The 26,097-nt window shown below is 39.0% G+C and overlaps 1 protein-coding gene across 1 annotated transcript in view; it reads left to right on the top strand.

The window, feature by feature from the left end:
• The window catches only part of PGM2 (phosphoglucomutase 2), a 38,470-nt gene extending 13,098 nt beyond the window's left edge, over window positions 1-25,372 (top strand). The window contains exons 4-14 of the mRNA XM_058722873.1: window positions 988-1,072; window positions 3,077-3,160; window positions 3,301-3,494; window positions 7,196-7,385; window positions 8,570-8,667; window positions 9,766-9,946; window positions 10,035-10,128; window positions 11,551-11,680; window positions 12,778-12,967; window positions 18,326-18,459; window positions 23,990-25,372. Coding sequence (XP_058578856.1) covers window positions 988-1,072; window positions 3,077-3,160; window positions 3,301-3,494; window positions 7,196-7,385; window positions 8,570-8,667; window positions 9,766-9,946; window positions 10,035-10,128; window positions 11,551-11,680; window positions 12,778-12,967; window positions 18,326-18,459; window positions 23,990-24,092 — 1,483 coding nt within the window. The 3' untranslated portion in view covers window positions 24,093-25,372. The remainder of the gene's footprint in view (window positions 1-987; window positions 1,073-3,076; window positions 3,161-3,300; window positions 3,495-7,195; window positions 7,386-8,569; window positions 8,668-9,765; window positions 9,947-10,034; window positions 10,129-11,550; window positions 11,681-12,777; window positions 12,968-18,325; window positions 18,460-23,989) is intronic.
• Window positions 25,373-26,097: the final 725 nt, after the last annotated feature.

The following is a 26,097-nucleotide window of genomic DNA, read 5'->3' as shown; positions in this document are numbered from 1 at the left end:
GGAAAAATAGTTACAGAGAGGGAAGGAGGCAAACCATAAGAGTCTCTTAAATACAGAGAACAAACTGAGGGTTGATGGGGGGGGGGGGGCGGGGAGAGGGGAAAATGGGTGATGGGCATTGAGGAGGACACTTGTTGGGATGAGCACTGGGTGTTGTATGTAAGCGATCAATCATGGGAATCTACCCCCAAAACCAAGAGCACACTATATATACTGTATGTAAACCAACTTGACAATAAATTGTATTAAAAATAATAATAATAAAATAAATTAAAAATAAATTAAAAATGAATCTTTTCTTAAACGAGTGCATGGAGCCAAGATGTATATATGCCATATATATGTGTGTGTGTGTGTGTGTGTGTATATATGTATATACATATATATATACACACACACACACACACACACATCACATGCATACTCACATACATATGTCAATATGCTTTATGTTTTATGAGAACATCTAATCAAATGCTAGTCTGTGTGGCTCATGCTGGATTGTGATAACTTCAGACTGGGATTTCTCAGCCTCTGCACTGTTGACATGTGACTTCATACTGGGTTGGGTAATTCTTTGTTGGGGACTGCTGTGTGCATTATAGGATGTGCAGCAACATCCCTGCCCTCTAGCCTGCTGGTAGCACGTACCCCAGTCCCCAGTGACAATCAAAAATGTCTCAGACACTGCAGACGTCCCACGGGGGCAGAATTGCCCTCCGCTGGGCTCAGCCCTGGCTTAGCTGCTGTGCGGCCTTTGGACATGGGATGACTTCTCTGGCTTTCCTTGGCCTTAGTCCCATGTCTATCAAACAAAGGAGTGGAACGAGACGACTCCTAAGATTCCTCCAGCTTGAATGTTCTATACCAACGGAAATATAACAAATGAACCTAAAGAAGTAGGCGGGCATTCATTTCCTGCTTCACTGTCATGCACAGTCCTGACAGCCCTGTTCTCCTTTCTCCCCCATCACACTGCATTTCCAGATTTGCCCGACTTGCTGCAACCACATTTATTACCCAAGGGATTCCTGTGTACCTCTTTTCAGATATAACCCCAACCCCCTTTGTGGTAAGTATCCCTTTTGTTTATAATTTTCTATCACGGGGTCAGGGATGGGACATGGCTGCATTTTAGTCTTTGGGCTTTGGGTATTTATGTGACAGAAGAGTCCCTTGGCATTTATCAGACATTCTCTCATCTCTCTGGATATGTTTTCCCACATTCTAGTAATACTTGTATGGTGTTCAACTTTCAGTATGTCAGAATTGATTTTTTCTTTTTTTTTAATTTTTATTATTTTTTTTTATTTTTTAACATTTTAGTTATTTTTGAGAGAGAGAGAGACAGAGTATGAGGAGGTGGGGAACAGAGAGAGAGGGGGACATAGAATCCGAAGAAGGCTCCAGGCTCTATGCTGTCAACACAGAGCCCAATGCTGGGCTCAAACTTGTGGGCCGTGAGATCATGACTTGAGCTGAAGTCGGACGCTTAGCCAGCTGAGCCACCCAGGCGCCCCAGAACTGATTTTTTTCTAAGTGCGGTTTTCCTTTAGTTACCATTAAAAGGATATTTTAGCTAGTTAGCAAAATATTTTGTTGGTCATCTGTGTTTTCATTTGATTTGTAGTTGTTTTTCTCACTGGCACAATGTCTCGGGTCCCAAAGGAAATGTCTTGGGTCTAAATCTGAATTTACCTCAAACTGTGCCTTACCCCGAATATTTTTGAAGTTGATGCGCGTTTCGTTCTAAACGCTATTCGTGACCAGGACAAGAAGCATGCTTGGCATATTTTAGTAAGATTTTATATATATATATATATATATATATATATATATATATATGTATATATATATATGTGTGTGTGTGTATGTATATATATGTGTGTATATATATATGTGTGTGTGTATATATATATATATATATATATATATAATCCTTAATATAGCAGAACCTAAAGAAAAAGACAATAGGGACTATGACAACTGTTGTTTTTAAGTAGCTAGAACTTTTAGGAACAGGGCCAGATGCTGAGAATATGCATTTTCAGAAATTAAGCCAACAACATGCTTAGAAGGCAGTTATTTACATGGAGTGGAGAAGAGAACGTATAAATACAGAAGGCAGCCCCACAGTGTGGTGCTTCCTGTCTCTAGTGAGCTGACAGGTAGGTGTATCACCTCCTAGATTGTAAATAAGCCAATTCACACGCAATGTCCCATGCAAACGTAGCTCAGATTTCATGTTTTGATGGAAAGATTGCAGTGTGTTCAAGCATCCTTGGGCTTCTGTACTATGTAAGTGTTAACTGCCATGATTTTTATATCAGACACGAATCATAGGAGTGTGTCGTGATCATTTCCCCATGCTGTAGAGTGGTTCTCCTTTTTTCTTTGCTTTGGGGATGGAAAATAACTCCTAAAGGGACAAATGACCACAGAGATGCTTGCTGGGAGGCTGGAGGGGGGCAGATGGTTAGAATCTCCGGTTGCCTGTGTGTAGGAAGTCTCAAAAGCAGTATCATAGGGAGGCTAAGCCAGCCCCTCTCCCCATTTGGAGAAGTAGTCTTGTAAAGGTGGGGGGCTGAGTAGAAATACAAGAGAAGGATTTCTAACCCTGGAGTAGGACATAAGTGAGCAAGCTACGGGAGCAGTCTCCATTTCTTCATTTCCCTCCACCGTTTCCTAAAAGCAAATGGGAAAGAAGAGAAAGCCATTGGAGGGGAGAAACTGAATCCAGACACTTCTGTCCCAAGCAGAAGGCTTAAAAGAATGTGAAATGAAAGATTAGACCTTTTTGTTTGAACAGTTTTCTCGCTCTACCAAGTGGAAGACAGAATGAGAAGAAGGCACCTAGGAAAATCCCCACGTGCCTTGTTAGGGTGCACATCCTAGAGTTTTGAGCCGTGAGTTCGCGCTAAGGGAAATATAAGTATACTTGGGTGTGGCACAAAAATATTGAATGATGCGTTATTTATGTTTATTAAAGGAAACATTGATACAAATAATATACGATAAACACACTAAGTATATCCTGTTCTTTGTTTGAAACGGTTCTTTTTTCCTGCCTGCACAGCCCTACACAGTGCTGCATTTGAAACTCTGTGCTGGAATCATGATAACTGCCTCCCATAACCCAAAGCAAGATAATGGTTACAAGGTATTCATTCTGGTTTTTTTTTTTTTTTCCTCTCCACACCTGTATCCTTCTATGTGCATCCTATACCTTTACGGTATAGGTAACAGAGGCTTTATTTCCATTGACCCTAAGCCGTCTGGATATGTTCCTACATCCTCCAGGTCTACTGGGACAACGGAGCTCAGATCACCTCTCCTCATGACAAAGGGATTTCTCGAGCTATTGAAGAAAATCTAGAGCCATGGCCTCAAGCTTGGGATGATTCTTTACTTAATGGCAGTCCACTGCTTCATGACCCAAGTGCTTCCATCAATAAGAGCTACTTTGAAGACCTGAAAAAATACTGTTTTCACAGGTAAATGGATTGTAAATTCACCTCAAGTGAGTTGAAATTTGTGATTCAGCCAAGTTCTATCAGTTTTCATTAATTTTTTCTCTTCACTCGGTATATCTTCTGTAGCTGTATCTGGTTTTAGAGGCCGTAGGTCAGGGGTTGGGCATTTTTCTTGAAAGGACAGATAATAAATTTTGTTGGTTCTGTGAGCCATTGTATTATTACAACTACCCAACTGTTGTGGTGGTAGGAAAGCAGCTATAGATGAAACACGAGTGAATGACAACAAACATAGCTCAGTTAAAAAAAAAAATTATTTACAAAAGCAGGTGGCTGACATATTGGCCATACTTCGTACTTCAGTGACCTCTGTGGTAGAATCATAGATACGTATATATATACATACATCTACACACACGTGTATATATGCATGTGAGTGTGTGTATGTGTATATGTATATAAAAAAAAACCTTGCTGAAACATGGCAAAAGGAAACACTGATGTTTTGTATCTTTCCAGAAATTTTCTGTGCATATGCTAGCATATTGTATGTGTAGTGTGTTTCAAAACCATAAACAGGAATATAGCGTGCGTGTAGTTTGTTCCGTGCCTTTCTCCCCCCAGTTAGTCATGGATACCTTCTGTGTCAGCCCCTACTAGTCCTGAGTCCTCTGCTGTAAGGGATGCTGTACACATTGATTTAACCCGGTGGCTCAGAGACTTGATACGTACAGTTAGGTAAGAAGCAGGCCAGCTGAGTAACCGTGTGGTCCTTCTGTAGCATGCTGTGCGTCCCACCACTGCTGACTGTCCTCCAGCAAGAAAGCACTGGTTTTAAAGAAGCATAATTTCTAGATCGTCTCTAATATTGTATTTGTTGGACCACTGGGACCAGTTGTAGCTGAAGGGAGTGGCCCTACAGGCTGGGTGTTAGCATGTGCAAATGGAAGTCCAGAGCGGCCAGATCGCCTGATTTGTTCTCCGTAAGAGAAATGAGAAACCTAAATTTTCCATGTGAAATCTCCTCATTTTTAAATACTGGCGACCATTTTGCAAATGGCGTGTACGAGGGTAAGGGTTTCGAGTTGTTTGCTACTCAGAGCACTGGCGGCTCGCCTCGGCACAGTTCCTGGAGAACCTGTGTGTGCGCACCTGTGCGTGTGCGTCATAGGAGACATTTCTGGCATCAGCGTTCTACGTGCATTTACAAAGTTGGCAATGATTAATAAATTGCTCTCCAAAAATGTTATTCTAATGGACACTCCCACCAACGTTATCATAACAATATCAAATACAATGATGGAATATATCGAGTATATCTTAGCAGTGTATGATCCACACATCTTACCCATACTGAGTATTATCAAATTTCTTATTCTGCTAGATGAAAGGAGTGTCTGGGGGCGCCTGGGTGACTCAGTTAAGCGTCCAACTCTTGATTTTGGCTCAGGTCATGATCTCCTGGTCCTGAGAGCCCGCTGGGAGTCGGGCTGTGTGCCCTCTGCACCAGGCATGGAGCCTACTTGACAGTCTTTCTCTCTCTCTCCCTCTGCCCCTCCCCCACTTGCACTTGCCCTCCTGTTCTCTCTCTTAAAAAAAAAAAAAAGTAATATTTTATTTGGATTCTTTAAGTATGAATAAACTATTTTTTCATATCCATTTAGCCTATATTTTTCTATGTGTTTATTCATTTTTTTTGCATCTGTGAAACCTCTTTGCTTACATAGAAAACTAGTCTTCATTTATTTCAAATATTGTTTTCCATTCTGCTCTTGTTACCTTTGGACTTTTTTATTGAAACTTTTGGATGAAATCTTATAAAAAATTGATTAAAAAGTTGACTTTTTAATTTATGAGTTCTGAATTTTATGTCAGATTTAAGACTTTCTCTACACCAAGATTATTTTTAAAAATCCCCTTTTTTTCCCTGGGACTTGCATATTTACATTTTATAATGTTTAAATCTTTTCTTTCACTGGTGATTTTTAATTGTGCCTGAGACACAAAATAAGAAAGCAGATTGGGGCTTTTTTTTTTTTTTTTTTTAAGTTTTGTGGTTATATCAATGCATTAAATTGAAGAATCTGTCTTTTTTAATTGGAAATTAAAAAACTGTCTCTTTTAATTGGAAATATCACCTTTATCAAATAATTTCTTTTTTTTCTTTTGAAGTTTATTTATTTGAGAGAGAAAGAGGGCATACCAGTGGGGGAGGGCCAGAGAGAGGGAGAGAGAGAACCCCAAGCAGGCCCTGCACTCTCAGCACGGAGCCCGACATGAGGCTTGAACTCACGAACCTTGAGATCATGACATGAGCTGAAATCAAGAGTTCGATGCTTAACCGACTGAGACACCCAGGCGCCCCTATGAAATAATTTCTAACAAAAATTGAGTGCTTATATAGATAACTTCTATAGGACTTTCACTTGTGCTAATTAATTTAATCTCATTTTAATCCTCACAGTAATGCTGAGGGTAGGTTCAGGTGTATTATCATTTTATAGATGAAAAACTTGTGACACAGAGAGGTTAAGTTAATAACCAACAATCACACAGCTTATAAGTGGCAGAGCTCCTAAATTCAGAGTCTGTCTTCAAAGCATGTAAACGATGAAGCTTCTCATATATATTTTCTATGTCAAATTTGATCTACTTCTGCTCTCTATTCTGTTCTTCTAATCTGCCTTTTTATATCTAGTTCTAAACCCTTCTAATTATGATAGCTTTATAATTCACTTTAATATCTGAGTGATTTTTTTCAGGTTTGTTCTCATTAGTCTTTAGCATATTTATTTTCCTGGATGCATTTTATTTCTTATTTTAAGAGAAGACCTTGTGCGTTTATTCACTTTCAAAAGAAATGGACAATAACCTAAGATTCCAGCAGTCAGAACACTGGAATTTTTCTAAGTCTTATTTTTACCTTTCTATTACCTTTACTTTTGATATTTACTGTTATTCTATTTTAAGTCTCCGGAGCCAGGCAGTTTGACCAATAGGATTGTTACTTGACAAAGAAAAAACATTTTTATACATCCCTATATAAGATGTTCCATCACATTTTGTTAAAAGGGACATTTTGAAAACCATTTTGAAGCTAGTTAAGAGTACTTGGAACTGAGGCCCTAGCACAGCCACAGGTGGGCACCCACGAGCAGCTGAGTCTCTCCTGGAACCTGAGCCCAGAGTTCTTTCTTTAATCCCACTCTAGGTGCAAAAGCTATCACATAAAACAGACTCTGAAAGTAATCAGATTTACTGGAAATAACTACAGAGTAAAATTTAAGGCATGAATATGTTGGGAGTAGGGTATATATTTGGGAAAGAGTGAATAAGTTTTGCTCTTTTGAAAAACTTTTTAATGTTTATTTATTTTGAGAGAGAGAGAGCACGCACAGGGCAGGGGCAGAGGGAGAGGGAGAGAGAGAATCCCAGGTAGGCTCCGTGCCATCAGCACAGAGCCTGATGCAGGCTATCCCTTAACCCCGTGAGGCCATGACCTGAGTCAAAATCAAGAGTTGGACACTCAACTGTCTGAACCACCCAGGCACCCTGCTTCTTTTTTTAAATGGAATTAGATAGTTGTCTTACATATCTTTATTACATTGATTTCTTCCTTTCTTAGCAATCTGGTTCCTTAATAGCAAAGTTTCTAGTTTTGCAAGCCATATTTAAATATTTTATCTGTATTTTATCCTTTCTCATCATATGTTTAATCCCAGGAGTGTGAACAGGGAGACCAAGGTGAAGTTTGTGCACACCTCTGTCCACGGCGTGGGTCATGACTTTGTGCAGTCGGCTTTCAAGGCTTTTGACTTTGCTCCTCCTGAGGCTGTTCCTGAACAGAAAGATCCCGATCCTGAGTTCCCAACAGTGAAATACCCGAATCCTGAAGAGGGTAAAGGAGTCTTGGTAACCTAATCTTTTTTGTCCTAAAACTTACCTCTTATATTGAAACTTCTTACTATCAAGTAAAATAATTTTTATGTATTTTTTTTAGTTTTGTAAAGTTTTATTTATTTAAGAGACAGAGAGAGTGAATGGGGGAGGGGGCAGAGAGAGAGAGAGAGAGAGAGAGAATCCCCAAACAGGCTCCACACTGCCAGCACAGAGCCTGGCGCAGGACTCGAACTCACAAACCATGAGACCATGACCTGAGCCGAAACCATGAGTGGACACTTAACCAACTGAGCCAGCCAGGGCACCCCTTTTTATGTGTTTTCATTGTGCTAAACAAAAAAACCAACTTTATCCTAAGAAATATTTATATCTATTAGTCATCCATTTCTTATAGGAACCTTCAAAACACATATCTTAGCATCAGGATGTGAGAGCTGAAATTGAAATGATATTTTAAATTGAATTGAATTAATGAAGTTAAAATTTAGTTTACCCTGATTTCTTAATGTTAAAAAGAAACAGTAATGGAATGAATATTTATCACGTTTTTTATTCCTTATTATTTTTATTCTGGAATTTTCCTAATATGAAGCAGAATTATTTAAATTATGGTTCCTTTAGCCTTTTTTTTAATTTTTTTTTTTAACATTTATTCATTTTTGAGGAACAGAGAGAGACAGAGCAAGAGCAGGGAAGGGGCAGGGAGAGGAGGAGACACAGAATACAAAGCAGGCTCCAGGCTCTGAGCTGTCAGCACAGAGCCCAATGTGGGGCTCGAACCTATGAATCATGAGATCATGACCTGAGCTGAAGTCAGATGCTCAACTGACTGAGCCACACTGGCACCCCGCTTTTAGCCTTTTTAAAGGTTAACAGTGATATTCAGCAAATTGGCTTACTTTGGTTTGTTTTGAGGTTGATCACTTGGCAAGGCCTAGAAACATCAGTCCAGCCACACATACGCTATTAAATGTGAGGTGAACCCCACGGGCAGGTGTGGGTCGTGTGTTGATGTTCCCATTATCTGACCTCTGGCTTAGGAAGTAATTCGTGATCAGCCAAGACCAGCTCCAGAAATAAAACTCAGCCTTCGTTTGGGGAAAGTTTTTTTTTTTCCTCAAGAACTGAATGATTTTAAAGACGGCAATATGCTCAGTTCTTGACTGAAATAATCTTTTCTTTTCCTATTTTTTCAGACCTTATCTTTTGCCTTGGCTGACAAAACCAAGGCCAGAATCATTTTAGCAAACGACCCGGATGCTGATAGACTCGCTGTGGCAGAAAAGCAGGACAGGTACAATTGATTGGGATTACCTATGTAGTAGCAAACATAACGGGTGACATCTTGAGCAGTTAACTGCTCCTGGAAATATTTACTGTTCATTGTACACATCATCACCTCACTGAACTTCCTGTCACTGAACCTCTAACATACAGCAAAATGCACTTCTGGGGCCCACACGATGATTGGCGACCAGAAGGCAGAGTAAACAGCCCAGGGTGTATTTGGAATTGAAATTACTATTTCTGTTCTCTCGTTTCATCATCAATTTTATAATTAATGACTCAGTTCCTAATGCCGGCAAGTACTTTGTTTGGTGCTGGATTTACAGGTCAGTATTTACTGAAGGGTTTGCTGACGGAGCTGTACCTTCAAGGAAACGTTGAATTCAGGTCGAGCGGACCAGAGAGGAATAGCACTGGGGTAACCAGTGTTTAAGACAAGTTTGGCCATAGAGTTTGTGCAGAGGAATAGGACGTAAGTGGAGGGGAAAGATGAAAAGCAGGCAGGGTCCAAGCAGTTTTGGAGGTCAAACGGCCCACGTGATGTTTTGGGAGCAGCGAGCAAGCAGGTTTAATTCTAATCACTTTCTAGAAAGTTAAGCAAGGTGGTACATGCTAAAACGCAAGATGTACTGCTAGCCACCCGACTACGGAGAGGAAAATGAATCACACATCTGTTCTGTGGTGTCCTGACCATTTTAGTGCAAACTCACTCTTGAGACACACTAGGATATTGACCTCTCAGAACCTCAATACTGACCAGACCGAAAATTGAGATTCACACACTATAATCCTGTGGGGGGCAGGGGAGGAACGGGGGCAGCATATTTCTGTCATCTTTAAAGCCAAACCCTTTGACAAAGACAAATAAACGTGTTATGTGTCATCGCTCTTCAAAGATGGGATGTTGGAGCAAACCGATTGAGACAGAGTAGCTGCTCAGATGTTTGTGGTGAAGTGACACTTTTTGACCAGTTATTTAAGCAAGAGTGACAAGAACACTGTTATAGAAACCACTTTGAGCCTCGTTTGGCTTAATTGTCCTGTCCCAGTCACTTCAGTGTCTGTCTTAAGATCACAGCAATGCATTGGTTGTTCTTTCTTTCAGCGGTGAATGGAGAGTGTTTTCAGGCAATGAGTTGGGGGCCCTCTTGGGCTGGTGGCTTTTTACTTCTTGGAAAGAAAAGAACCAAGATCACAGTGCCCTCAAAGACATATACATGTTGTCCAGCACGGTCTCCTCCAAAATCTTGCGAGCCATTGCCTTAAAGGAGGGCTTTCACTTTGAGGTAAGGTGTTTCTGGGACTCGCTCTTAAATTTCTTTTTCTCTGTAGAAGGTCTAAGGCATTTCTTTCTCTTTTGGGTTATCCCTTTAGGAAACACTAACTGGCTTTAAGTGGATGGGAAACCGAGCCAGACAGCTAATAGACCAGGGGAAGAATGTCTTATTTGCATTTGAAGAAGCTATCGGTAAGAAGCGATAATAGTGATTGTAGCATTAGTTAATATATAGAATGCAAATAAAAGGGATTTGGATTTGGGTTCAAAAAATTAACAGTAGAACAGGAACACACTGGCGCTCAAAGAGCACTGAACTGTCCTACCCCAAAATTGGCATCTCAGACATGCTTTCAGCTGAAAAGAATATGTCTTTAAAAGCCAAGCCATTAATATAAGAAAGTGAATCCTTTCCCTGGATGACTGAAAACAGTGATGTTCTGCCCATGAATGCTCGTAGCTCAGGAATCATGTATTTGGAGGAGTTGTGGTATTTCCTCAACTGTGGTGTTGATCTCCAGGTCTGATATGGTTCACTCCTGTTCTAAAAATGCTGGGCAGACATCTGTCCAGAGGAAGAGACAAGGCCTGGTTGTAGGGCTTTCATCAAAGTGACTGTCACCCAAAAGGACAGCCTGAGTCAAGTCAAAATGACTGGGAAACGCTCGTCAGTTTACGTAAGGAAAAAGGGGAGCTAGGTGTAGAAACTTGAAATTCAGATGTTTATGTGAGGGATATTTTAGCTACATGTTTAGTAAAAGCTATTATACCTTATACTTATTATATAAGAAGATTCACCTATTCCCTGCAGCACAGATGCTCACATATTATTTAACAAATTAATAATAGCTCAGCTTTTGCTTTTTCGTCACAAATGTCAGTCTTATCTTTCTATAGCTTTTTATTAAAAAAATGTTTTCTTCAAATATTTATTGCGTATCAGTTAAGAAATGGATGAACACTGACCTCAGTCTATAGCACTTTGCATCGATCTAGTTAGTAACCACACAAGAGAGCATAGGCTAGGTGTCAAGGTGAAGGATGTAACTCACAAGAACTATTGGAATTCAGAGAAGACAGAAGAAGCATTGACTAGAGCACCTGGAAACTATTTTGTGTGAGCTGGAGGAGTTGGGGCTGGACCTAGGGAAAGAACAGTTGATCTAGGAGGGAGAATCTCCTTATAGGTTATTCAACCAGTACATCTTGAAGGCCTGCTATGCACTAGACATTGGCCTGGATTCTCGAATATAAAAATGATAAATGAGGGGCGCCTGGGTGGCTTAGTTGGTTAAGTGTCCGACTTCTGCTCAGGTCATGATCTCGTGGTTCGTGTTTGAGCCCCGCATCGGACTCTATGCTGACAGTTCGGAGCCTGGAGCCTGCTTGGGATTCGGTGTCTCCTTCTCTCTCTGGCCCTCCCCCACTCATGCTGTGGTTGTCTCTCTCTCTGCCTCAAATATAAACATTAAATTATTTTTTAATTTTTTTTAAAAAATGGTAAATGGGAAGCATTCACATGAGATGGGCAAGTTGCATATAGGTGTGTGCATGTACAGTGTTGTAAAGGAACTCACTCCTAAGCGTGTGTGTATGACGCGTGTTTCTCTGCAGGATATATGTGCTGCCCTTTTGTTCTGGACAAAGATGGGGTCAGTGCCGCTGTCATAAGCGCAGAGTTGGCTAGCTTTCTAGCAACCAAGAATTTGACTTTGTCTCAGCAGCTAAAGGCCATCTATGTTGAGTAAGTGTCTATTAATTCTGTTTAACTGAAGTAATAGTGTTAAATATTTTCTTATGGTTCTACGTGTGAGATACTAATATTCTTTCTAATGCTCTTTGGTTGTGAATTCTATTTCTTTTTCTTTTTTTAATGTTTATTTATTTTTGAGAGAGAGAGAGAGAGAGAGAGAGAGAGAGATGGGGTATGAGCAGGGGAGGGGCAGAGAGAGAGGGAGACACAGAATCCAAAGCAGGCTCTAGGCTCTGAGCTGTCAGCACAGAGCCCCACACGGGGCTTAAACTCACAAACCGTGAGATCATGACCGGAGCTGAAGTCGGACACTCAACCGACTGAGCCACCCACGCGCCCCATGTATTCTATTTCTTATGAAACTAAATAAAGAATCATCTTTTCTTTTGATACTTAACCATGTAATGGTAATTATCATTCATGATTGCACGAATCCTTAACAAATGAGGGCATCAGTTGCAGAAATAGCTAACTTGAAGAATGTGATTTTAAGTATGTAATGTCAAAAAAGATTAAAGGTGTTCATGAAATCTCTATTTTTAGAGAAATGACCCAGGTCTGCCTTTATAAAGTGCAAAAGCAGCCCGTGGCAACACGTTGCAGTAAGACTCTTACTTACAAATACAGGCTAAAGGCCAGGCAGCAGTTTGGCAATCCCCGGGGTCAATTGTTGTACCTCTTTTTTATGCTAAATTATTCCTTTGAAGGTACTCATGGCTATTTGTTTCATTTGGTTTAAAACATACTGGTTGACAAATGTACAGTGTGGAATTATGCGTTCCTCATTTTGCATATTTGTATTTCCTTAACTGAGATATAACTGACTTTAGTTTCAGGTATGCAATATAGTGTTTCAATATTTGTATATATTACAAACTGATCATCACAGTACATCTAGTTAACAGTCGCACCACACGTAATTACAAATATTTCTTCTTATGATGAGAACTTGTAAGATCTATGCTCTTAGCAACTTTCAAACATATAGTGTAATATTATTAAATATAATCACCATGCTGTATTTTCCTTATTTTATTCTAATAAATTTTTTATTTAATTTCTAAAATTATTTGTGTTTGTTTCCATAGGTATGGCTACCATATTACCAAAGCTTCATATTTTATTTGCCATGATCAAGGCACCATTAAACAATTATTTGAAAACCTTAGAAACTATGATGGGAAGAATAATTATCCAAAAACTTGTGGCAGATTTGCAATTTCTGGTATTAGAGACCTTACAACCGGCTACGATGATAGCCAACCTGACAAAAAAGCTGTAAGTAATATCTTTTATCAGTTAAACACTTCTCTATTTACCTTCTATTATACTTGGCATAGTTTGACTTATTGAATCATGGAGTTAGTTGAAGCTGATTTTAGGCATCCAGGCATTATTATAAATAAGCTATCAAAATACATAGAAAGAGTAGGGCAGCCCACCCTGGTGTCTCTGAATGAGTAGATCTGGGGCGGAGGCCAAGAATTTGCATTTCTAACAAGTTCCCTGCTTGTTATATGCTAATATTACTGGTACACACTTTGAGAACCGTTGTTTGCTTCCTGGTTAGTTTCACCCTATTCTCTGAATGTCTGGGAGCTGTTAGCTATAAAGCATGAGTTCGCATTCTTCACATCATGTGGATCTTCCACTGGAGTCAAAAGAAGGCTCAGATATGGCCGAAGAGTATTGCTAACTAATGGCAGGAGATAGGAGGAAGAGAGTAAGAATAGCCTTATGAGATATTAGACATCTTGTTAGTTACCTTTTTTTAAAATTTTCATCTGCACACAACGTATTTTTTAAAAAGAAGTATTTCTGGAAGAGTCCTGATGAAACATGACAGCTCCAGCCCCTGCCATCTCTTTGCTCTGCTGAGACAACCATGTTCCCTCTCAGTTGTTTCTCCTGGTATTTACCACCAGATTTTTTTTTTCAATGTTTATTTATTTTTGAGAGACAGAGGGAGACAGAGTGCGAGCAGGGAAGGGGCAGAGAGAGAGAGGGAGACAGAGAACCCCAAGCAGACTCCACATTGTCAGTGCCGAGCCCGACATGGGGCTCGAACCCACGAACCGTGAGATCATGACCTGAGCCAAAATCAGACGCTTAACCCACTGAGCCACCCAGGCGCCCTTACCACCAGATTTCTAAATAATGTGCTCATATGGCGATGTTTTGACTTCTCAGCATTGTACTTTATTAATTTATTAATTATGTAATTTATTAATTATGGAGGTAAGGATTTAAATCTTACGTTTCTTACATTCACTATTCCACCTTCTCTCCTGTCTTCACAAACACATATGCCACAACATTTGATGAAATCAGATTCCGTGCTTGTATTATTATGACTAGTAACTATTGTTTCCTGCTTAGCTAAGTAGTGTACTTTGATTAGTTTCCCCTAAATTGTATAATTATTTTTCCTATAATTAATAGTTGCTTTGTTCTTTTGTGTGCTTGGATTTTTATGTAACTATCACCAGTCTTTCTCACATCCTTCACATACCTCTCAGTAGGGTTTTCCACATGGTCCAGTGCTGTTTTATCAGTTCCGTGTTGTTTCCAGCAGCTTCTGTCCTGATCCCTCCATCCGGGCAGGGCCAACTCCTCTATGTGTTGGGTACACACACGTCATCCTGGGAATGTCCTTCACCACTTACCGAGTCAGGTCCTTTGCTCCTGCACCCCATGACTTCTTCTTCCTATATTTGTTTTCCTAAATCATATCCTCTAGTAGATTCCTTAAACAAAGTGAATAGGAGGTAAATTTTGAGAGGCATTTAAATCTGGAAATATCTTATTCTACCCTCACATTTGACTGACTAGCAGTTTTGAAAGCAGCAGTGCTCTGTCATTTTTTAGTTCCCAGTATTGCTGTGGAGGGTCTGATCTTTCAGGAAATAGTTGAGGCCTGCTGTGAGCCACATAAAGGGATGTTGATGCCATACTGATTCAGTCCGTTCCATGCAGCTTGTTTTTTCTCTATGGGAAGATTTCAGGAATTTTCTGCTAAAACTCTGAGTTCTAAAATTTCAGTGATTTGCTTTAATATGGGTCTTTTTTCAGTCATTTTTCTGGGTAGTCGGTGGGTCTCTGTTGGTCTTTGGAGTCATTTCTGTAAGTTCTGAGTAATTTTCTTAATTTTGTGTCAAAGAAGAGGGCTGCATGGTCATTTCCCAAGTATTCTCTTGCCCTGAGTTTCCGGCCTCCCTTTCTTGTTGAGTTCTTAGTTAGAGGCTGGCTCCCCAGGACTAATGTTCTCCTTTCCTTGTTTCTCTCTTTCTTACTGTCCATCTATATCTTCTTGCCCTACTTTTTGGGAGATTACATCAACATTAATTTTCAGTGCTTCTGTTCACAATTTTAGCTCTTATTGTCCAGCTTATTAAAAATAACACCCTGAGGCTTCCAGCTGACTCAGTTAGTGGAGCATGCAACTCTTGATCTCAGGGTCGTGAGTTCTTGAACGTTGGGTATGGAGCCAACTTAAATAAAAATATTTTAAAAATAAAAATAACATCCTATTCTTGTTTTATGTATATAATATTTTTCCTTTTTTTAAATAATGTCATGATTCAACGGTTCTATGCATTACTTGGCTATCATCACAGTAAATGTACTCGTGACCCCCTTTGTCTGTTTCATCCATCCCCCACCCACCTCCCCTCTGGCAACCACCAGTTTGTTCTCTACGTGAAGAGCATATATTTTCTGATGTTGTTGTCTCTCTTTTTCTTAGTTCATTGTTTTGTTCCTTAAATTCTCCATATGAGTGAAATTATATAATATTTGTCTTTGTCTGTCTGTCTTAATTCACTTAACATTATACCCTCTATGTTGTCCATCCATGTTGTTGCAAATGACAAGGTCTCATTCTTTTTTTTTTTTTCTTAAGTAATCTCTACACCTAACATCGGGCTCAAACTCATGACCCCGAGATCAAGAGTCACATGCTGTACTGACTGAGCCAGGCAGGTGCTCCAACATCTCATTCTTTTTAAAGGCTGAATAATATTCCTGTGTGTGTATGTGTGTGTGTGTGTGTGTGTATCCACACACATACACCCTTGGACTGCTTCCATATCTTGGCTATTGTAAATAATGCTGCAGTAAACATTGGGGTGCATATATCTTTTCTTTTTTTTAAATTTTTATGCTGCAATAAACATTGGGGTGCATATATCTTTTCTTTTTTTTTTTAATTTTTATTTATTTTTGAGAGAGAGAGACAGACAGACAGAGCGTGAGTGGGGGGAGGAGTAGAGAAAGAGGGAGACACAGAATCTGAAGCAGGCTCCAGGCTCTGAGCTATCAGCACAGAGCCCAATGCAGGCTCGAACTCACGGACGGCGAGATCATGACCTGAGCCGAAGTCGGACACTTAACCGACTGAACCACCCAGGCGCCCCTGCGTATATCTTTTCAAATTAGTGCTTTCATTTTCTTTGGGTAAATACCCGGTAGTGGAATCATTGGATCATATGGTAATTCTATTTTTAATTTTTTGAAGAATGTCCATATTATTTTTTATATTGGCTGCACCAATGAACTTTCCTACCACCAATGAACAAGTTTTCCTTTTTCTCCACATCCTTGCTGACAGTTGTTATTTCTTGTCTTTTTTATTTTAGCCATTTTTATAGGTGTAAGGTAATATCTCATTGCAGTTTTGATTTGCATTTTCCTGATGATCAGTGATATTGAGTATCTTTTCATGTGTCTGTTGGCCATTTTTATGTCTTTGGAAAAATGTCTATTCAGGTACTCTGCCCATTTTTAATCTGTTTGTTTTTTAGTGTTCTGTAAGTTCTTAATTCATGTTCGATATAAACTGCTTATCAGATATATCATTTGCAAATATCTTCTCTCATTCAGTAGGTTGCCTCTTTGTTTTGTTGATGGTTTCCTTTGCTGTGCAAAAGCTTTTTATTTAGGTGTAGTCCCAATGGTTTTATTTTGCTTATGTATATAATATTTTATCTCTCTTAAGTATAGGCATTATAACTTTTTAAAATGTAGACTTTTTTTCCTGTATTGTCTTTATATCTCCCAAGTTATTTTTTTTATTATTATTCGGGTTTTTTGGATTTTGTCTTTAAGCTGTCTTTTCCCAAAGTCTGGTAATCCCTCATTATTTGGGGGCACTCAAAAACCGATCGGAAGTTCTACGTACATGAGCAAACCTTGTCAACTGACAAACTTTGCTCTCAGGAGATTGGGTGCCAAGTTAACTTTTACATGGCAGGCTCCCTATCTGGGGAAGCCTAATTCTCACCCTGATCTCTTGCCTAAAGGCTGTAAGGTGGGTGACAGCGGTGGAGAGTTGCCTTGGAGTCTGGAGGGAGGACGGCTGGTATTCAGGTTGTTGACTCTGAGTTGCTCTCTGTTTTCACCATATCCTGCCCTTCTACACCAGTGCCTGGTGTACCCAACTCCTGAGCCTTTCTTGTTCAATTATACCAGAGAATTAAGCCATCTCCTATTAAGGTGGCTGCCTGACTGTGTGGGCAGAGGGTGAGAATCTGGGAGGGTCTGATAGGTCTTTTCACATCCTTTCTTTGTTTCCCACCTGCCTTTCACAGTGCCTGGTGCCACCAGATAGTGAGCTCTGCCAGGGTTCTGCGAAGTTGACCAGGGTCTTGTTTGTTCCTTGCAGGTGCTCAGCTGTCATTGTCCTGTGTTCCATCAGGTCAATTCTGCCCCTTCATCTGTTTTGTAACTCCCAGGATTCGTTGGCAACCTAATTAACTACTGTTTTTCTTTTTTCTCTTTGCCCTTGTGTTTTATATATTCACACACACACTTCCGTCATTTTAGCTGAGTATGGGGAGCGATCAGCTATGAATACATCTGCCAGAAATGTTATATTTAAAAAGATCTCTTTATATAACTTTTTTTTTTTTTTACAAAGTAAAATAAGGTCTAGCTTATTGTGGGTTTTTTGTCACATATTATCAATCTATTTAAATCAATTTCTCATGAAATGATATGTTTCCATGTTAGTAAAACTTTAGTAGTTTTGGGGTGCCTGGCTGGCTCAGTTGGAAAAGCATGAACTCTTGATCTTAGGTTGTAGATACGAGCCCCACATTGGGTGTAGAGATTACTTAAAATCTTTAGGGGCACCTGGGTGGCTCAGTCAGTTAAGCATCCAACTCTTGATTTCGGCTCAGGTTATGATCCCACAGTTTGTAAAATCAAGCCCCACATCTGGCTCCATACTGTCAGTGTAGAGCCTGCTTGAGATTCTCCGTCTCCTTCTCTCTCTGCTCCTTCCCTGCTCACTCTCTGTCTCTCTCTCTCAAAATAAATAAATAAACATTTAAAAATAAAATAAAATCTTTAAAAAAAAACCAAAAACTTCAGTAGCTTTAATTAACAAGACTAGGGAGGTAAAATGCAAGTATACAAGTTACTTAATTCCACAAATCATTTTATGATTATTATTATTTAGTATTTAATTCAGAAGAAGAATTTTTTTTTTTTTAATTTCCTCGAAAGTATCCTTTTCTCTTAAACCAGTATATTTGCTTGGCATTTATTTTCTTGCCTATACAGGGGGAAACTATTATTTGAGCCAGAACAGTTCATGTTACAATTTAAATGTATAAATTGTAAATTTATTCCTAGGTTCTCCCTACTAGCAAAAGCAGCCAAATGATCACCTTTACCTTTGCTAATGGGGGCGTGGCCACCATGCGGACCAGCGGGACTGAACCCAAGATCAAGTACTATTCGGAACTGTGTGCCCCCCCTGGAAATAGGTATGATATCCACGGCAGCACGTGTGATTGCTGTGCCTTAAAGTTCCTAATTGGTTCTGCACAAGTGCTAAGTAAAACCTTTTGCTTTGCCAGTGTTATGTACTTTAATTAGGAATGTTGTTTCAAAGCCTGCAGCAATACTGTGATATTAACAGCTGTTTGGAGCATCCACGGACACAGGAGCTCATTTTTACTTACTTATTTCTGTCCTACCTTTCTTTGTATGGGGAAATTTCATTCCAGATTTCAGTAATAGTAATACAGTTTCCTTTTTCTAATACTTTAATTTGAGACTAGCACCAATGAGTTTTTCTCTTTTTCTCCTTGTCTCTGATACAATAATTAAAAAAACATTTTTTTTAATATTTATGTCTTTTTGAGAGACAGAGTGTGAGCTGTCAGCACAGAGCCCGACACGGAATTCGAACTCATGAACCGAGAGATCATGACCTGAGCCGAAGTCGGCCGCTTAACCGACTGAGCCACCCAGGCACCCCAATAATTTACATTCCACTGTACATCCTTGAACAAATATCTTTGAGTATCTATTGTGCATAAGTCTATGCCGGGTTCTGGGGAGGATAAAGAGCCATAGCAGAAAGAGTCTTGCCTCCAAAAAGCTGACGGTCTGGTAGCTTCAGGGTCATGTTTTTGTGACCTTGGTAAAGGGTTTGAGTTTACTTTGCAATACCATAACATCTTAAACTTTACCAACCATGGTGCATGTAGTTAGCTTGTGTAAATGTGACCCTGCACGCTCATTTAACCCCCAGGTAACTAGCACTTCTCCATTCGGAGTAAAGAATCAGGAAAAATTGTTTAAAGACTAATTAAGTCAGTACTGTGCAATGGAAATAAAATGTGAGTCACATAATGCAATTTGAAATTTTCTACTAGACACATTTTTAAGTAGTGAAAAGAGGGGCGCCTGAGTGGCTCAGTGAATTGAGCGTCTGACTTCAGCTCAGAGCATGATCTCACAAACCATGAGTTCAAGCCCTGCATCGGGCTCTGTGCTGACAGCTCAGAGCCTAGAGCCTGCTTCAGATTCTGTGTCTTCCTCTCTCCCTGCCCCTCCCCCATTTGCACTCTGTCTCTCTCGCTGTCAAAAATAAATAAACATTTTTTTAAAAAGTTAAATAGTAAAAATAAACAGGTAAAATTAATTTAGTAATTTATTCTACTTTACTTAACATGAAAATATTGTTATTATACCATATATAATTTATATAAAATTAATGAGATATTTTACTTTTTATCACATTTTCAAGATCCATTTACTATTTTACACTCACCACATATCTCAATTAAAATGCTTGATTTTTTTAAGAAACACTTGTTCTATACAATTGACCCTTGAACAACACAGGCTTGAACTATGAAGGTCCACTTATATGTGGAATTAAAAAAAATTTTTTTTTTCAATGTTTGTTTATTTTTGAGAGACACAGAGAGACAGAGCGTGAGTAGGGAAGGGCAGAGAGAGGGAGACACAGAATTCAAAGCAGGCTCCAGTCTCTGAGCTGTCAGCACAGAGCCTGATGCAGGGCTTGAACCCACGCACCGTGAGATCGTGACCTGAGCCAAAGTCAGACGCCTAAGCAACTGAGCCACCCAGGCGCCCCAATATGTGGATTTTTAAAATAAATACAGTATAATATTATAAATGTATTTTCTCTTATTATTAATAACTTTTTTAGTGTATTGCAAGAATACATGTAACAAACAAAATATGTGTTAATTGACTGTCTGTGTTATGGTATGGTTTCCAGTCAAAAGGAGTTATGGTATGGTTTCCAGTCAAAAGGAGTCTATTAATAGTGAACTTTTTGGGGTGTAAAAAGTTATCCATGGATTTTTGACTGCATGGGGGGGTCACTAATGCCCTAAATTCCAGGCTGTTGAAGGGTCAAATGTATTAAGAGTTCATAAAATTTACCATTGAAAAAATAGATTTGGATACCTAAGTTGTTCCAAACATACTTCAGTTTTCCAATAATTGAATTAAATGGCAGCTTATTTTTTTTTTTAATGTTTTATTTTATTTTTTGAGAGACAGAGAGAGACAGAGCATGAGCGGGGGAAGGGCAGAGAGAGAGGGAGACACAGAATCCAAAGCAGGCTCCAGGCCCTGAGCTGTCAGCACAGAGCCCGATGCGGGGCTCAAACCCATGAACACAAGATCATGACCTGAGCCAAAGTCGGATGCTCAACTGATTGAGCCACCCAGGTGCCCCTAAATTTCAGCTTTTAAATTTGAAAGTCAGTTAATTAAACTTAAATTCAGTTTTCAGTCCCACTAGTCACATTTCCAGGGCTCAGTACTGTAGTCAGGAGCATGGATCTGATGTTTCCCAACCAAAGCCTTGCTCATTGCAGAGTTTTTCTGATCTTGTGAATCCAATTTGCACTATGTGGAAATAAAAGCAGAAGAAATTTTCTGAGCATCTTCAGTTGGCCAGCCAGTAGCAGATTAAATGTAGCAAATTAGAGAGGTGGGGGCAGAATTATTAGTGTTAGACTTTCCTCGGACAGGAAGAAATGACTGCTGATAGCAAGGAAAGAAACATTAAAACAAAACAAAAACATAAAACATGGACACGGTAACTCAGAATGTTTACTGCTTTATCATAAGGGAAATAGCATTCCACTTCCAAATGGGCCCTGAATTTTCTTCTGAATAAGACCCAGGTCAACAGTTAAAGTCATGATAATGGCTCTTAAATATCATGATAGTCCAATATATTTAAAAAGTCATAGACTGTGTCCTATATTTTGCTACAAATTCCCATTCAAAACCTTTTTGTGCTGAAAGGGCAAAAACTCAGCTAGTAAGCAGCTTGAACAAACACATAAAGCTTCCCATTTTCTAAGCATTCTGTATTACCAACATTTGATTGTAATATTGTGCAAGTATCACTGTTTCTGTGTGTGTTAAATAGTAAGCTGTTTGCTACTCTATTGGGTATGAGTTTTTCCAGACATTTCTTTGTAATTCTCATTCTCACGTAATGTTTTCATGTTTCTATGCCTTTCTTCTGAAAAAAAAAAGGGACATTAGTCCAACTTAAAGATCCATTTTCTCTATATATTAGTTCCTTCCTTGTCATTTCTCTGTGAAGATATAATAATTTGGAAAACTTTATAATAACAATACTATTTAATGTTTAAGGATCTGGTATTTTACATTTTTCACATGGCTTATTGGGTGGACTTAAATTCAAATACTAGTTTACAAATTCCTGAGGACACTTAGAAAAATTGTCCTTTTATTATATTCATCAAAATGCTGTTCTAATTTACTAATTGGGACATTGGGCACTAGGTCAGTCCACGGATATGCTATCAGGGCTCAAGCAAGTTACCAGCATACCTAACGTACAAGAGCAATAAAGCCATGGCTAAGGTTTCCTTACTGTCTGATCACCTTAATATTATCGCTGTATTTTATATCATCAATTTCATTTATTCATAGAATTCCATAGCCTACTCATCCTTTAGAATGGAAAATCCTTTTCAAGTTTAAGTCCTGCTTAAAATATTTTTTGATCAAAATATTTTTTGATCGGTAGATGTCTTTTGTCCAACTTTTTATTTTGGAAATTTTCAACGAATGCCCACATACTTTTTGCCTAGACCAAGGGTTGGCAAACTTTCGGTAAAGAGCCAGATAGTAAATATTGTAGATTTTACAAGCCATATAGTCGCAACTACTCAGTTCTGCTGTTGCTCAAAAGCAGAAAGAAGGAATACACACAAAGAAATAGGTGTGGCTGTGTTCTAATAAATCTTTATTTATAAAAACAGGCTGTCAACAGACTGCCAGCCATAGTTAGCTTACTCTAACCTAAACAGTCGCTAACATTTTGCAATATTTGCTATCTCTCACATATATTATTGTATATACAGGTTTTGTACCTGTATTGTATATGCAGGGTTTTTTCCTGAGCCATTTGAAAATAAGCTGCAGACCTCAGTACAACTGAACAAGGATGCTCTAAGGATGTTCTAAGGAATTCTTGGAATTCCTTGGATACTGGAATCCTTGGATACTGGAATCCTTGGATACTTGGAATCCTTGGATACTGGATTACAATATCACAATTTAGGTAACAATTATATCAGGCAAGCTTCTAACAGAGAAACAAAACCAGTAGGAGATATACACTGTACTTATATATTTGTGTTTGTGTATTCACTGGGGAGTTTAATTTTAGGTATATTGTTTAAAAAAAAAAACAGTAGTTGTTTAGTTGTGTGCCTTCCTGAGAAGTGTTGTTTTCTTCAAAACACATTTGTGGAGAAGGAAATAACAACCAATGTGATTCATGTGTATTTATGAAGCATAATTACCTTGTATGTTACCAGTGGGGGTAAAAATAATTTTAATGATAGCTACATTTATTGAGGTTTTTGGGCCAGGTTCTGTGCTAATTGCTTTATATAATTTATCTCAATCTACACAACAACTCTCTTGAGAAGATAAAGTCTTTATCCCAATTTTACAAATGAGAAATCTGGGCCTCTGAGAGGCTAAGAAGGGCATACAGCTAGTTGTAGAGCCAGAATTCATGTCTGCAATAAAATGGATTGTTTTAGTTGTACCGAGTAGCTCTCACAGTGTACAAATGAACTTAACTAATTACAAGAATTGCCATTTCCATTTAGATAAAGTTGCATATATTAAAGACAGTCGATTATGAAGTAATGTAAGTTAGAATTGAAGGATTTGGTTTTTTCAATTCAGCTTTTTGGTTTAAAGTCCTTCCAGTAAACGCACCGTGCTAGGAGCCTGACCCTAACATGGGCTGCTGGAAACCTGTCTAATCACAAATTCATTTTATCATGATCTACCTTCCAATTGTTTGCATGTAAATGAGTGTTGTCCGCATGCTTGAAAGTTTGGTTTCCTTAGAGGGAACCAGTTCCCTGGATTTTTGCTTATACTTCGTTGTGACCCTGGAGGTAGAATAAGGAGAAAAGCTGGGGGAACTGAGTGCCTGGTATGTGATTAGCAGGCCCACTAGGAGGCTCCCATCCTCTGCTGCTTAGCTTCCAATATTCTGAAGACAAACTGCTTCGGGAACATTCCTATCCTGGGAGACTGAGGACTTAACAGAGGGGTCGTTGGTAAAAGTTTAACAGGATTGAATGACAACTGAAGTTATAAAAGTTTTCTTTGCACTGTTAGGTACAAAGTTTGCAGATCCTATAGGGATGCTAAGGCAAAAACTGTGCTTCTTAAAAATTCTTGTAAGAAATGCAAACGGACGATTTTATTTCTAGTAGAGACCTTGGGAAAGCCTTTGGGGGAAATAATGGATATTGTCTCATGGGTTTTGTTTGTTTTTTTTTTTTTCTGTCCAAGTCAACAGATACATTCCCATGCTTAAGTCACTGGAGTTCTGTTTTGTCTGATTTAGCCTTCCTCTTAAGGTTAAATTTCAGTGTTACTTGACCAATGCAGGGAGAACTTAAAATATGCTTTGGAATAATCCACTGACCTGGAATTTCCCCTCTTATCTTCCAGTGATCCTGAGCAGCTGAAGAAGGAACTCAATGAACTAGTCAGTGCTATTGAGGAACATTTTTTCCAGCCACAAAAGTACAACCTGCAACCAAAGGCAGAGTGAAATATATCAACCATGGGCATAATTACAATCAAGCTACCGGTGATTAATTAAGCAATATTTTTGAGGACCAAATGATTTAAATGGTCACTCTAAGTATTTATATTTTTTTAATAGGCCTACATTCCTCATTGTTCTATTTTTTTTACCTTTAAGACGAATAAAGAAAAGATGGCCAAACCCAAGAAACCAATTAAATTTAATTCCTATTAAAAGGTTAAGCCTGGGCATTTCCTGAATTAAAAAAAATGAAGATTTTAAAAATAGCAAACTTTCAAAACTGTACTGTAATTCATATGCTTTAATTAGAATAAATAACAAATGTGTCTTCTTTATCATTCTTTTTATGAATAATTAAAATCACCAGAAAACCTATTCAATTACTAAATTCTGGGCTGTCATATCATAGGATAACCACTTTTTAGGTATATGTATATTTACATTTGTATCAATTGCTTATAAAGCAAAATATATAAACAAATTGAATGTCCTGTTCATGTTTAGGGAAAAACAGGAACCTATAAAGTGGAGCAAAAGATACTTTAAAAAGAGAAAATTTTTCATCTAAAACTTTTTAGTTGTAATCCATCATTGTACAGTGTTTACATGCTAGGAAAAGACAGCCTTATCATCTTTGTTCAGTACACTAACATTCATTTTATCTGTTTAAATCTTGAATTTAAAAATTGGTTATTTGAAACTGCAAAGTTCTTTATTGTACAGTTGTTTGCTTTGGTACAAGTTAATGTAATTTTTGGGACTGAGGCACAAAGACTATAAGCTTTAACTATTTGCCTGACTTTGCTTTTTTTGCTTTGATCATATGTAATTAAAATCTAAAACTATTAGATTTCCTTTTCAGGTTTATATTTAACCTGTGCCTTCTATTCTTCTCATAACCAATGGCCTTAAAACCATCCAAAATTACTCCCTTTGAGCCCCCATGAGTCAGGACCAAGCTGTTCTTCATATACTTTGTATATTTCATGTGGTTTTCTGTTTTTAAAACAAATGATTCCCCATTATTATTATGACTAACCTAAATGCTTACTAAGTTTCAGAACGATGAAAAATTACAATCCTATTGGCATTTTTTCTAAAGTAAAGGGGAAAATGTTTTTACGTCTTAGTGATACATAGTTTGTGCCCTATCAGAACTTTTAAATCTGTAATATTCGATATATTCTGTCAGCTGCTTCATTGTAGCTGTTATGTATTTTTGTTTTATAGTGTTTTATAGTCTCACACTGCACCCTAGAAATAAAGTCTGTATCCTCTCTACAGTTTGTGGAGCTTGTAAACTATACCCCATCATGGAGTTGGTTTCTGGAAATAACAAAGATGGTGGAGACCCACCCTACTGTGATGATGCTCACAGTTTGGGGGGGCTAGTGAGTAACCGTCAGGCTTACACATTCTCTAATGGAGTCATTTGCAAAGCACTCGGGGTTCAGAAGTGCGAGAGGGGGATTCCTTCTGCCCAGAGAAAGCCTGGAGGAGAGGTGAATGACTGCTTTGCTTCTGGGGATTGGGGAGCTAGGAGCTGGGGATGGAGGAGGGCCGCCAGGCACAGAGCACAGCACCAGCAAAAGTAGAGAAGTGCTGGCATGTGTGTGTGTGTGGGGGGGGGGGGGGGGAGGGGTGTTTCGGGTGGTGAAAACACACCCCGGATGTACACTTTAGGACAGACCCTCACTTCTCTGCCACTCACGTGAGCTGCTGATTAAACTGGACCTGGAGGGGGGGGGGTCCCCCAACTCTATTTCTCACTTGTATTTCTAAGAAATAACACACCATGGGGGTGCCTGGGTGACTCAGTTGGTTAAGCGTCTGACTTCGGCTCAGGTCACGATCTCACAATTCTTGGGTTCCAACCCCGCCTCGGGCTCTGTGCCGGACAGCTCAGAGTCTGGAGCCTGCTTTGGGTTCTGTATCTCCCTCTCTCTCTGCCCCTCCCCCACTCACGCTCACTCTCTGTCTCTTTCAAAAATAAATACATGAACATTAA

Source organism: Neofelis nebulosa, chromosome 3 (assembly GCF_028018385.1).
Source record: "Neofelis nebulosa isolate mNeoNeb1 chromosome 3, mNeoNeb1.pri, whole genome shotgun sequence".
Classification (NCBI taxonomy): Eukaryota; Metazoa; Chordata; class Mammalia; order Carnivora; family Felidae; genus Neofelis; species Neofelis nebulosa.
Note: the sequence above shows the minus strand (reverse complement) of the source record. Positions and strands in the feature narration are given on the sequence as shown.